The sequence below is a fragment of the Oryzias latipes genome, chromosome 3, assembly GCF_053564925.1.
Source record: "Oryzias latipes strain Hd-rR chromosome 3, Olatipes_Hd-rR_3.1".
NCBI lineage: Eukaryota > Metazoa > Chordata > Actinopteri > Beloniformes > Adrianichthyidae > Oryzias > Oryzias latipes.
This window is the reverse complement of record NC_136239.1, coordinates 28,834,988-28,850,011: the sequence shown is the minus strand read 5'-3', so window position 1 is coordinate 28,850,011 and position 15,024 is coordinate 28,834,988. Positions and strand designations below refer to the sequence as shown.

General features: G+C 37.3%; 1 protein-coding gene across 5 annotated transcripts in view; it reads left to right on the top strand.

Moving 5' to 3' along the window:
• The window catches only part of ush2a (Usher syndrome 2A (autosomal recessive, mild)), a 190,681-nt gene that overhangs the window by 87,932 nt on the left and 87,725 nt on the right, over nucleotides 1-15,024 (top strand). For all 5 annotated transcript variants that reach the window (XM_078945239.1, XM_023953554.2, XM_078945241.1 and 2 more), the window contains exons 43-47: nucleotides 3,951-4,113; nucleotides 4,192-4,339; nucleotides 6,855-7,012; nucleotides 7,865-8,012; nucleotides 10,151-10,306. In XM_078945239.1, the coding sequence (XP_078801365.1) occupies nucleotides 3,951-4,113; nucleotides 4,192-4,339; nucleotides 6,855-7,012; nucleotides 7,865-8,012; nucleotides 10,151-10,306 (773 nt within the window). The remainder of the gene's footprint in view (nucleotides 1-3,950; nucleotides 4,114-4,191; nucleotides 4,340-6,854; nucleotides 7,013-7,864; nucleotides 8,013-10,150; nucleotides 10,307-15,024) is intronic.

Here is a 15,024-nt window from a genome sequence, read left to right as displayed (position 1 = left end):
GGTGGTTCCCAGGAACTTGAAGCTGGAAACACGTTCAACAACCATCCCGTTAATGCGGATGGGGTCATGGGTGCTTCCATTCTTCTTCCTGAAGTCCACAATGAGCTCCTTGGTCTTGTTGGTGTTGAGGAGCAGGTTATTGTCAGCGCACCATGTGGCCAGGTGCTGTACCTCTTCCCTGTAGGCAGTCTCATTGTTGTCACTGATGAGGCCAATCACCAATGAGGCCAATTTATATTAAAATGTAATTATTGGTTTCAGCCAACAGTATCTGCTGATAATTTGCACTGATACAGTTGTGGTTTAACACATCAGTGTCTGGCATGTCCACTGTGTTTTGGCAACCTGTCAATTTTCTGCCTCTTCCACTATTTCTACACACCTTTGAAGCTTTGAGACATTTGTGTAAAGCTTGGTAACAGAGCACATGTGCAGCAAGTAAAAACTAAACCTAATATGTTTGTTGATTGTGTGAAAAAGAAAAAAGAAATAAAGAATAACATATATATTTCACTAAAAATTATTCACTTCTGTCAAATAGCGGTATCTAAATGCATTATGGGTAAAATGAATACAGTTTTAAATTTTTTAACCACGGTACTTAAACCTGATGTGACAGACATGGAGAACCTAAAACTTGAAAGCAGAATATGACAACTAACAAATAAAACATATTTGAAATCAAACAAAGGGCGTAGTCCTGACAACTTCACCTGCTTCTGTTTCCCCGAACTTTCTCAACATTTACCAAAAGCCCAAATTCATGGTGGATTTAATCAATTAATAGACTAAAAAGCTCAGTCTGATGGAGCTACTTGGATGAGTTGCAAATTACTTTAAGAAGAGCAGACAGATGCCCTGGCTCAACTTCAAGACGGATGGATGAGAATCTTCATCGACACAATCCGCTACATCTGCCTTTCACAACACTTCTATAGTGCCAAAAGCAGGAATGGATTCAGCTGTTTGATGCACAGTAAAAAGTCAGGTGCAAAAAAGATATTTTATCCTTTAAAAACGCTTTTTTAAATGATGAATTATGGTTAATTTTGAGTGTTAAGTGGATTGAATTCAGTTAAATTAACTGAACTTCCTTCTTTTTTTACTGCTGATCTGTTTTCTTTTTTTAAAGGTGAATACAGGACATTTATTTAAGTTGGTTTTTCTAAAGGTTTCACATCAGTAGAAGTTTCAGGAATGCTTGAAAGTCACTAGAAAAACAGTTTATTAAAGTTGCTTTTCACAAGTGCTGTGTAGGCAAAATACAAAGACAGTGATGGAGAGACAGTGATCTTCTGTGGCTGTGTTTACCATGCAAAATATTCCCAAGTGTTTGACCTTTAACCTTCTGAAGGAGGCATCAATGAAGACGGATAACAGCCCCGTTTCTATCAAATGTATGTAGAAGTGTTTGTGTAATTCATTGTCTTGTCACTTCACTGCAGATGCTGAACTTGATACGCATTCATATATTTATATATATATATATATATATATATTTGTGTGTGTATATATATATATATATACATATATACATATATATATATATATATATATATATATATATATATATATATATATATATATATACATATATACATACATATATATATATATGTATATATACATATACACATATATATATATGTATATATACATATATACATATATATATATATGTATATATACATATATATATATATATATATATATATATATATATGTATATATACATATATATATATATATATATATATATATATATATATATATATATATATATATATATATATATATATATATATATATATATATGTATGTAATTACCCATTTCCACGAAAAATAAAAGCATAATAGTTTACAGAGCAGCTTTGATGAAAGCTCAAAGAAGTTTATGTTTTTGAAAGCCAACAGTTGTCTGAGGTTGGTGTTAAGAAGTGGGAGCTTGCTTGATTTGGACATTTCAGTGATGCAATGAAAACAAAGATTTTTGTGGTATAAAAGTTTAAACATGCCCACCTTCTGATTGATGGTTGATACTGTGATAAAAATAAAGCATGGATTGTGACAAGGTCTAAAAAAGAAACATTGATGCTTTTGAACTACAACTTACCAGGTGTGGGAAGGCTGTTTATTGCCTTGTTAGCACATTGGTAATAGGCAGAGGTTGAGAGATTATACTTGGTCAATATTACTCCTCTGCGATTGTGAGAAAAGCTGAAAAGGTATAGATGGGGCACAACTATGAAAGAATTAGAAGACCAACAAAAGAGCAAGTGGAAAATTAAGTACAAGGATGCATCAAGAAAGTACACAGAAAATAGATGAAGATGCATAAAGTGCCAGGGTGAGAGATTGTGAGAAAATTTCAGAAAGGCTGCAGGTTGCACAGAGAGCACGGCCAAGATTTATCCCCTGCTCTAACCTAACACTTTCTGAATGAAACATATTTGTAAACAAACAAGCCGATATAGAAACTCTGAAATCCCATTTCTGTCAAGCTTACCACATTGCATTATTAGACCAGAGACTGAGAATTTTGCACCTACTGGGCTAACCTAAAGGTCTTTTTTTCCATATATGTTAGTATTTGTGCAATAAATTATACATGGCACTAATTTTACTGTTTTGTGTCATACACCAAAACTGTCAGAGACTGTCAACAAGACGTCAAGCCTGTATCACACAGGGTGAAGACATTAATAAATTACCTAAAAATATTACTTATCTTTGTGTCGAGCGGAAAGCCTGCAGGTGCTTCTGTTGGAAAGTAATTGGAACTGCATAAAAATCAACATATAAATAAAAACATACTAATTAAAGCATACTGCGGTTTTTAAAAATCTGAGAAAAATGTTTAATGCTTCCTTTTATTTTATCCCCTCAAAGCAGGGGTCTGCAACCTGAGTCTTCAGACAAGAGCCACATGTGGCTCCCTTATTTCTCTGTTGTGGCTCTTCAGCTCAGAAGAAAAACGCAGACAATTTGAAAAAATAATGGGTTTGCAGCTCTGGTTAATGTGTTTTAGGCAATTAAGTTTTGTCCCTCCTGTTTAGGTTTTTAACATGTTGGATGACTATTAGGGCAAAAATGTTAAAATACTGTCAGATTGGTGTGTCTTTAGAATAAAATTCTCATTTGTATCTTCTGCTGCACAACAAATTAAGTCTTAAAAGATGAAAAAAAAAAGTTAATAAAAGGAGATAAAGAATTAAGGTGCACAAAAACTACAACAGAAAATGCCATGTTTGGCTTTCTTGTATTTTTAATTCAAGTAAATATGCTGCAGCAGGAGGATCTCATGTAACACGTGTATTTTATTTTGAAAGGAACTTGGATGTGCTGCTGTCAAAAGGGAAAAAAAAAGGAACATTGTTATAAAGAAATATAAGACTGTTATAATTAGAATATTACAGTTGTTTAAAAACTATTTTTTAATTGAATGGGTCGATGGCCACAAAAACATAAAGTGTATTTTTCTAAACATTCAAGTGTGAAAATGTGTAATAAGAACAAAAAATGGCAAAAGATTAACAAAGGTTTTGCCTTTAATGATGAAAGCTGTATAAAATAGTAAAATAAGACTTGAGTGAACAGTCATAAAAACCTTTAACCGTTTTGGCTCCCTCTGTTTATAGCGGTTGTAGGTTTAGAAAAAAATACTATTTATACAAAATGTTAAAATGTTACATCATCATCGTGTTCATTCCTCCTGCTCACTATCATTCCAAATCTCTTAATAGACCCATTATTCGTGTTCTGCAGAGATGTCCTTTTGGTGACCATCTACATATATCGTTTTACTTAGATCTTCGTTGAAAAGTCAGTTTATTAGAGATTCAAAAACGGGTCAATCTAAAAGGGAAAATCTTTAGCAAAATGCCAAGTTTTATTAATTGCATTGGGGTAAATCTGATGTCAGTCTCTGCTTACTTTTCTTGCGCTTGCAGGTGGTTGCGTCCGTCGCAGATAAATGGCGTTTTGGAGTTCTATTCAATCTTCCTTTCACAAGATGGTGCAGAGCCACTGCTGGCCTACAACAGCACTGCAATTGTAGAAGACCACACACTCCGAAACTTAACTCCTGGGACATTCTATGCCATTACAGTAGCTGTGAGTCAACTTGATCCCCAAAATGTTGCTTTTATGTTATTACAGTGTTACACTAAAGTCTGTTTCTGTGCTTGGAAGGCTTGTACAGGTGGGGGGTGCACATTAAGCCCCCCGAGCCATGCTCAGACTGAGGAGAGCAGCCCTGAAAATGTTCCTGCACCCCTGGTCACCCCTTTGTCCCCACATGCCCTCAACGTCAGCTGGAGTCCCCCTCACACTCCAAATGGTAACAGTCAGCAGCTAAACAGACACGCAACACTTACAACAAACAGGGGTTTCATGTTTAAAGTTGCATTTCAACTGATACGCAATATAAAACATCTTCCCATTCCAATGTCTTTTTTCCTTGAACTTTTTTACATTTTTTGTATTTCTTGAATTCATTTAAATGCTTTTTGTAACAAAGACATAATTTTTCTTTCAAATGTATGCATAAATAAAGATAACAGAAAACTAGTACTGTCTGTGTCAAGGGAGATGAGCGGAAGTTTGAAGGAGGCGAAGCCAAAAAAAACAAAATAGTAACAAAGGTTCTAAAAGATTTTGGTATTAGTGACTCATAAAGCCAAGTAAAGAAAACCGATTAAAAGAAGACACCGTTTTAGCTTGAAGTAACAGATCTCAGTTGTGAGACGACGGCTCTTCATTCAGCTCCTTTAAGTGGGTGAAAAGTGCTCCCTTTTGACTGAACAGAGAACTGCACCCTGCAGGTACTTCCATTTACAGTGACAGACACTCTCACTTTGGTGTGCAGAGATTAAAAATTCACTGTAATAGAATTTTAAGGATAATTTCTGGAGAATAAAGAGAGTAGTTTTGCAGCTTACTTCAAAGATGCATTCTTATCATAAGGAGAGCATCGTCAGCTGTGAAGTGTTTTGGTTAAAGGGAGCAGATAGTTGATATGACCAGTCGACATGCTGGAAAGGATTCAAAGTTTATGTAACACAAAAAGAAAAGAAGAGCTGCATTTTCTTTCCCTCTGAACATATTTTCTCGCTTTTTCATGTCTAACAAAACCAGCAGTGCATATAAAAAGTTGACTTAAATCACAATTTTAAGGGGTTGTTACTTAGCTCTGAATAAAGTTGAATTTAAAATTGAATATAGAGACTAAAACCAGTCAGGCAGAGCACAACCTGTTCTGTTAAATGTTATTTACATCTGTACTGTTTTCACATTGTTTCATCAGTATTATATAATGCTGCCTGCATTATGAACTAGTTAAGAATCAAAACTTACTTTTTAAGTGCAATCACAATCTTTTTATGTCCACTGAGGAAATGTGTGTTGTGTTTTAAAGAAAACTCTTGATATTTCAGAAAAGGTGGACATAGGAAAATATACTCCACCAACTCTTTGCTTACAGTATTGCAAGTTTAAGCGTTCCTAATCTTAAAAACGATACAAATAATCTACATCAAGAGGTATAATTAAAATGTTTAAAAAAATTCTAACTATTTTGATATGTTAGCCTGATTTGTCATGCATTTAATTTGTCATATTTCATAAAATGAAAATCAAGTGTTTTATGGTTAATTTGCATGAATGCATTTTGCTCTGTCTTCTGTGCGTGGGTTCCCCTCCAATAATTGACAAAGCTTCTCTCATCTGATGATATAAATGTATAATAGAGGACACTTAATCATGATAACCACATTATCTCATTTAATTCTTGAAAATGGAGAACAGCTTTTTTTTCTTTCTTTTTTTCTCCACTGTCTTTTCTTTTTTCTTGTTAAATAAACGAAAGGCAACAGTAACGATGATGATGGTGATGGGTTCCAGAGGAGTGAGACCGTGTGTTATTTTCCATCTGTCTCCCCCCTTCTCCCCAATTCTGCAGGGATTTGTGGGGATAATCCTCTCGGGGATTAGGTCGGGGCAACACGCAGACAAAGATGGGAAATAAGCCTGTTATGCATTCGCTGCTTCATTTCCCAACCTGTCTTTATTACAGCCAATACTGATATGGGCTGATTCTCACACACAAACACATACATGTGTCTGCACACAGTCTCACATGCAAGTGATTGGCCACATTAAGAGCCTCAGCGATAACTTGCATTTGTGAGGTTTTTGTGTCTTCACTTCTCTGATAGTATGTCTGCATTGAGCAGTAATAAAACCCACACATGATTAAAGCAGAATAGACTCTTAGTTCTTAGCACTGATCTTTTGAGCCCCCTGTATGCATTTTTATTATAGAAAAGCACATTTGGCACAGTGCTTTTTTATTTTTTTTTTCAATAAATCTAACATCGTGTAATTATTATGCAGCTGTGTGTGTGTGCACATGTTCGGCTTTCCATCTAACCACGTGTGTGCGTAAAATGTGTGTATATAGCTTTGTGTACGTGGACATGTCTATGTAAGCACACGTATGTGCGGCCTCATTTGTGTTGATGTGTTAAATCCTGTCACACTGTCCTTCATTGTTGTAATGCCTATGGTTACAATTGTCTTTTCCATGCTGTTTCCATCTGTAGGACACACTAACTGGCAGGTTTGAAGCCTCAAAGTCAGTTTTCATTTGCATTGTGATACAGAGACCCATAATGCATTGCAGCATGCCAAAAAAAATGAAAGAAAGATGACCAGTTTGCTAAAAATTACACAATGTCCTTTAAAAATTGCACTAGTAGTAACAGAGTGCACTTTGGAAGCTGGTCTGCTAAAGTGTCCATACTTTATTTTACTGTTAAATGTTGTGCATAACATGGTCTTTTTTTTCTTGACAGGTGTCATCACTAGTTATGGCCTCTGGCTAGATGGAGTCCTAAAAGTTAATTCTAGTTCCTCTGAGAGGTTCTTCGTGGTGGAGGAACTCTCTCCATGGAGTCGGCACATACTCAGACTGCAGGCCTGCACAGCTCAGGGCTGTGGCAAGGGGCCTATGGTCAGTCAATCACTTGTTAACCCTCAAATGTGCAGACAAACCTTGGAAAAAACATATTGTCATAGTTTGCTTTTTATTTAATTTCTGGTGGCAATGAAAAGTTCAGATCTACAATAAAAAAAACAAGTCATTTTATCTGTTTTCTATCAAAAAATAATAACCTGAACCAGTAAGTTGTTATACAGGAAGCACATCTTTGTTGAATGGACAAAAGCATGCACCCTCATGTGGCTGCAGGTCTCGGCCAGCAGAAGTGTGTCATTTAGCCACCATAAAGGTGATCGATTCTCTCAGTTCAATAATGGGGATAGTCGTGGCGATGGTGACATTTGGTAGGAAATGCCACAACGTGCTCAGTGACATCTACCGTGACAGGCCATATTTTGGGCATATTTTCAATACGGACCTCATCTTTAGTCAAACACTGGAAACAGCTGACACAACATAAAAGAAGGAGAGGGGGATGAAAAGAGGTGTTCAATGGAGAAGGATGACAAGAAAGGTGAAGAAAAGAATTATGGACAAATAGTTTGGATTGAGAAATCGGTCAGAGAAAACCATTTACATGGAAGGGTTGCACCGGAAGGGAAGTTATAGAGAAGACAGATGTAGAAAGGGAAGAAAGGAGGAACATGAATTCAGAGAAATAAAGCTGTCTGGATCTGGAGATTTTTGAGACAAATTTTTTAAGTTGTCTGAAACAATTTCTTTATTTGTATAAGCATCCTTTGTCATTATTTCTAAAGTACAGTTTTTGCTCTGATAAAAAAAAATCAAGAATTTATTTTCTCATGATACATTTTTCTTGAAAAACAAAGTTTTCTTGCTTCTTTTTAACACTTTTCTAATAAGGTGGAAATGCGGACTTTAGAGTCAGCTCCAGAAGGCCCTCTTCTGCTGGAACTGACCAATCAGAGTTCCAGATCCCTCCAAGCCCGCTGGACAGCCCCTACAAGAGCAAATGGAAATCTGAACTACACACTGTACTACAAAAGCAAAGGTGAGACACAAGGTGGTGTTTTCTATACGACTGGTCTCCAACCTTTTTCAGGCTGCGGATCAGTTTAATGTCAGACAATATTTTCATGGACCAGTCCAAACGTATTTGGAGGGAAACTCCTGGTTTTGTCTGTAAACAACGGCTTCATTTTTCGTTGAAATCAAAGGCTCTTATGTGGTTTCCTTCCATTTTACTGTTTGGCTTTCATTAGCTTTGAAGCGTTAAGCTAGATCACGTGATCCTGTGGTTTTCCAAAATAAAACTTCCGTCAGTATCAGAAAATAAACAAAGTGGTAATAAATCAAAGTTGGTGTTACAGTTTTTTTCTTTCTGCAGCCCAGTATCAAGTAGCCAACGGACAGATACCGGGCCGCAGTCTGGGGTTTGGGGACCACTGTTCTATACTCTGGCTTTTCACAAAGTGCAGTTAACATTTTTACAGACATTATAGAACACAACAGACTTTGTCCCCATATTTTATTCTTGCCTTTAAATTAAGCTCCTTATAATGCAACCACCTGAAAAGTTAGCAGCATACTTCCTCATCCTGATTTTTTTATTCTATATCATTTTCTACAAAAATGAAAAATGAAGTATATAGTATCTTTAGTTTACAAAGTGTTTTTTTTCCATTTCAGTGTTTCTTGTAAAACCAGATTGAGTCTTTAGAAACAAGGCAAATACCTCTGCCTTGTTTCATGTGATATCTCCTGGGGTATTGCGCATCCTTCCATATAGACATCTTCAAAAACATAAGCCAGTATTTATGGTTTCATGAGAGTACAGTTAATATAAAACTGACAATTTCTTGATAGCAGTGGAATTTGCCATGCAATATATAGAGATGAATTCATTTGTACATAGGCATGAATCCACACTCAATCATGTGGCCAAGCAACAGTCAACTTTTACAGAAAGTCAGTCATGAACCAAGAAAGTGAGAGGAAAAGTAATCAGACCAGAGTGACGGTGAAAAGACAAGCTTTTTTGATATTGCCTGAGACTTTAGAGTGGAGATGATGAGCGTGGAGCAAAACAATGGATCGAACAAAGCCAAAGAACAAAGACAACTAGCAATGTGACTATAGAATATAGGAAAAGGGAGATGAGAAGCCCATATTTCCATAAATGTATTCGAGGGTATTGCATGTAATACAGTGGAAGCTATGACAATAACAAAATGGGTCCAAATAACAAAAATGCAAGAGGAAACTATGAAATGAAAAGAAAAGCGGAAGAAGGAATACACAAATACATGTTTTGACTTATTTATTTTCACTTTACTTTTGCATATTTACCTAGTCTATTTCTCAGTCACATCCACCATCACACATACACTTTGATCCCAGGCTCACAGAGGAACTGACAGGTAAAAATGAGTTGATGGGAGGATAAGAAAGTATGGAACAAAGAGAGAACCAAGGTTTCCCTTTACTTTTCCTAAAACCCAGTGTTCCTTTGATGCCTTCATCAGTTCTCAGAACCAATTTGTTGTGGTGGATGTGAGTGTCCATCAAGATTTACTGGATGGACTTACATAGAGTTATTTTCTGATCTCCTTTCCTTTGACTATGCTTGTATAACCTTTTGTATGGAGGTTCACTCGTTGCAACCCCACAAAAAGCGCATTGGGCCTTCTAAGAAGGTAGTCAAGTGCTATTTAAGCATACGCCATTTACCATTTAATCGTTCTTGCTTAAGTTTATTTTGGTCTGCTTTTTATTTTTTTTCACAAGTACACAAATATTCAATGTTTGTATGACTTTCTCATCAAGTTAGTCAGTAATCGAAACAGATAAACTTTTATACGTATAGCTCTTTCCATATGGAGGCTGGATCTCAGTGTGCTTGACAAAATCCAATCAAACAAGGAAATTTCATTTAAAAAATTTAAAACTGCAGTTTTCTTTGTATTGTTTTGTTTTCTGTCAAACATGCCATACAGATCAGAAAAGCTAAATTTCTTCAGTGTTTGCTGTTGCTGGACAGTAAAATGAACCACCTTGACCCGCCATGTTTGATGTAAACAGCTTTTACAACAAATAAGAGCCACATATTATGATAAAAACTAGGAAATGCCACATTTCTTAGTTGTGGTTAGGAATATGTGACTGTTTCAGTATATATTTGTCTTTCAGATGGTGAAAGTATGACGGATGGAGGTTCAGCAGCAGGAATCTGGATGTCTGTGACTGACCTGCAGCCTTACACAAACTACAGCTTCTACGTCAGAGGGTGTAACACTCAGGGTTGTGTTGAGAGCCTGCCGCTGACTTTTATCACACTCCCAGCAGGTACATACACCCTTGGGGCAAAAGCAATGGCTGAAGGTGAAGTACAGTTTAACTCTGAAGGGTTTACATCAAATTTCAGTTTTTGCCATGAAGCCTGGATACATTGAGTGAACGTTTGATGTTGTTCTGAACCTTCTTCAGGAGTATTACAGTTCCATTTTTAGGATTCTGAAGATCTTCTGCTCAGTGTTTTTCATGTCAAGTTCTGTGTTTGACTTAAAAAAAAAAAAAAGTTAAATTTGAATTTGTTGCCAATCGTAAATACACTGACCAAAAATATAAACGCAACACTTTTGTTGTTGCTCCCATTTTTTATGGTATGAACTCAAAGATGTGAAACATTTTCCACATACACAAAATAACCAGTTCTCTGAAATATTGTTCACAAATCTGTCTAAATCTGTGATAGTGAGCACTTCTCCTTTGCCAAGACAATCCATCCCACCTCCCAGGTGTGGCATATCAAGATGCTGATTAGACAGCATGATTATTGCACAGGTGTGCCTTAGACTGGCCACAAGAATAGGCCACTCTGAAATCTTCATTTTGTTTTATTCAGGGGGTCAGGGGACTCAGACAACCAGACAGTATCTGGTGTGACCACCATTTGCCTCATGAAGTGGGACACATCTCCTTCGCATACAGTTTATCATGTTGTCTATTGTGGCCTGTGGAATGTTGGTCCACTCTTCTTCAATGGCTGTGCGAAGTTGCTGGATATTGGCAGGAACTGGAACACGCTGTTGTATACGCCAATCCAGAGCATCCCAAACATGCTCAATGGGTGACATCTCCGGTGAGTATGCTGGCCATGCAAGAACTGGGATGTTTTCAGCTTCCAAGAATTGTGTACAGATCTTTGCAACATGGGGCCGTGCATTATCGTGCTGCAACATGAGGTGATGTTGTTGGATGTACGGCACAACAATGGGCCCCAGGATCTCGTCACGATATCTCTGTGCATTCAAAATGCCATCAATGAAATGCACCTGTGTTCTTCGCCCATAACATATGCCTGCCCATACCATAACCCCACCACCACCATGGGCTACTCGATCCACAACATTGACATCAGAAAACCACTCACCCACACGACGCCACACACGCTGTCTGCCATCTGCCCTGAACAGTGTAAACCGGGATTCATCCGTGAAGAGAACACCTCTCCAACATGCCAGACGCCATTGCATGTGAAAATTTGCCCACTCAAGTCGGTTACGATGACGAACTGGAGCAAGGTCGAGACCTCGATGAGGACGACGAGCATGCGTATGAGCTTCCCTGAGACGGTTTCTGACAGTTTGTGCAGAAATTCTGTGGTTATGCAAACCCATTGTTTCAGCAGCTGTCCGAGTGGCTGGTCTCAGGCGATCTTGGAGGTGGACATGCTGGATGTGGAGGTCTTGGGCTGGTGTGGTTACACGTGGTCTGCGGTTGTGAGGCCGGTTGGATGTGCTGCCAAATTCTCTGAGACGGCTTATGGTGGAGAAATGGACATTCAATTCCCTAGCAACAGCTCTGGTGGACATTCCTGCTATCAGCATGCCAATTGCACGCTCCCTCAAAACTTGCGACATCTGTGGCATTGTGCTGTGTGATACAACTGAATATTTCAGAGTGGCCTTTTCTTGTGGCCAGTCTAAGGCACACCTGTGCAATAATCATGCTGTCTACTCATAATCTTGATATGCCACACCTGGGAGGTGGGATGGATTGTCTTGGCAAAGGAGAAGTGCTCACTATCACAGATTTAGACAGATTTGTGAACAATATTTCAGAGAACTGGTTATTTTGTGTATGTGGAAAATGTTTCACATCTTTGAGTTCATACCATAAAAAATGGGAGCAATAACAAAAGTGTTGCATTTATATTTTTGGTCAGTGTATCATCCTGGTTCCTTTGGACTACCATTAATTTGGATTTGTTTTTACTAAATCTCAATACATTTCTTGATTAGTTTATAGCAATACAATGAACTTCAAATAAATAAAGTTTTTCCATTAGTAAAGACAGTACTTTTAAACAATTTGCATTCAGGAAGCGCTTTCATATATCAATGATAAGTCTTCAAAAGAGTTGCATTTTTTAATAGCACAATTCCTTATCTAAATGTTGGATTTTTTTAATATTTTTAAAAAGTCAGTATGGTCTGTAATTTGCCAAACACCTTTAATGATAAATGTATGTTAATGGAGATACTATGTATTTTTTTTCAATCAGAGATATCATAGGAAAAGAGTGTTGCTAAAGAACATGTTGGGTAATTGAAGGAAATTTTATCTTTAAAACTCAGATTACATCAGGTTTCAACATAGATTTATTACAGTTTTCTCTTTTATTCTGAAACCTGCGCATTGATTGACTGATGCAAATATGTGGTCATAAAATCAAATGCAAGTAGAATTATAGGTGACTCTTTAACTGAGTGACAACACAACTACCTTAAATAGAAAAACCTTCACTGTCTTTGGAGTCCTGCTTAAAGTAACTGCAGAAAACCCACAGACTTTAATATGGATGAATCTACTTATTATTTTTAAATGCAGACCATAACAACATAATTTTCTAAAGGATTTTCCTAAATTGTGTATTTACAACAATGTATAGATGAACACATCAATCTGGTGTACATAACGTGTGTGTGTGATGGTTAAAGCAGAATGCTTTGGTTTATTGATCATTTGGTCCTTATGTTAGAGAAAATGTTCAAAATATACTCCTCTCCACATGCATATCTCAGTCTAAGAGCAACAAAACACAGACTTGGGGAAAGTTCTGCTGTTCAAGTTCAAAACAAAGGCATAAGAAAGTATAAATTTTAAATACCAGACGTTTCCTCTCTTTCCATCTCTCTTTCTACCTCTGTGCCTCTGGCATCTCTTTAGACTTCTTTAAGGCAAACTGTCTTGATGCGTCCTTGTTCTAGGAAAGAACAGAGAGAAGATAGTGGAGCAAGAGACAGAGGAGCAGAGGAGGAGGAGAGCAGAGAGAGAGAAGTGAACATAAAAGTGCATAGTTTAAAACGATTAGTGACACCTCTGATATTGTACCTGCTAACACAGCATGAGAGAGACACAGGCTCACCAACAGTGTGTGTCTTTGCAATTTATGTATTTTGTGTGTGCACACCTGTCTCTGTGTGCGAGTGTGTAGGAAAGGCTGATAGACTGGAAGGATTACAATTTGTTAATTCACAATTGATTTTTTTTTGGATGAGGCGCACACAGTAGCAAGGCTAAACGGCTTTTATTCACTTAAACATCCACTCCAATGAAAATCATGTTTTTGCTGTTTTTTTTTTGTTTGTTTTTTTGTTTTTTACATGCTTTTGTACCATTTTCTAACAATGGAGGACGTATAAAATTATAATAAGATTAAACTGCATCTCTGAGTATTTTTTTATTCAGATCAGAATGAATTGAGAGCAGATGAAAAAATGCCACTTGAAAAAGCTTTCAGTTGTGACATCCAAACTGAAATGGGTGGGGCAAAGTTTTCCTGCCCCTCTCCAATTCTGATGCATCCACTTGCAGACAAGTAGATCCATTAACGTCCTCGTTTTCCTCGTCCTAACTGGCATCTGGCTCAAAACTTTACGGCTGGATAGCTCCGATATTGCTCGCCATTTTTGTTGCACCACTAATGTTAGCTCAGTGTTGTGAGGGGCTGTAAGCTTGGGGGAGAGAGAGTGTAAACAAAGGGATGATGGGATATCAGCATCTGCGCCAACAGTCCTACCCACAACTCAAACAAGGACAAACTTTGTCCTGAAAAACTAACCCTAACCCACCAACGTACCACAGGTTTTTTTTTGTTTGCCTAGAATCAGTATATTCATGATTCAAAGATCACTAAGTACATTTTTAGAATAGATCAAAAGACGATTGGAGTAAATTAAATTAAAACTTTCTTAATAGATAGAATTGACAGTAGGATGGAAAAATAAATGTGATTTACATGTCAAATTAAAAAAGGTCACACTACAATCTTAATCTTTTGATCTATTTTAGAAAGCGTTCCCAGTGGTCTTTTATTCAGGATTTATGCAGTCATTCATTCATCTTCTTGACCGTTTTTCCCTTTCGGGGTCACGGGGTTGCTGGAGCCTATCCCAGCCACTTGGGCGTAGGCAAGGGATGCCCTGGACTGGTCGCCAGTCTGTCGCAGGGTTTTATTTATGCAGGGGGATTTATGCAGTTTTTAGCCAAAATCAAAAAACCTGTGTTGTTTTCTAGGGCATAGTTTCTGCAGAGTGGCCAGATTTCATTAGAAATTTGCCTCTTAGTTGTGGATGGGACTGGACGGCGCAGAGTAAGAACATCCTCTTCCCATGATCCATCTCCCATACTCCTTCCCGCTCGCTTACACCCCTTCAGCCGTACAGTTCTGAGCCGGATGCCAGCTTGAACATGAAAAACAAAGACCTACATGGATTTAGTGCATCAGAATGGAGCAGAGACGGGAGCGTGTCACAAATACAATATTTTTCAAACAGCATTTTTGCGTCTACTCCTACTTCATAATGATTTGAATAAAATAATACTCAAACGCAATTTTAGGATTAATTTTCTTTATATGGGTCCTTTATCATTAGAGAAATTCCACATTAACATGTTAAAGACACCAAAAACACAATTTTCATCAGAGTGGGTCTTTAAGAGTTTAAACTCCGTATTATACCTAGATTATTTAAAAGGCTCTTTGGTGAATTTGAAAT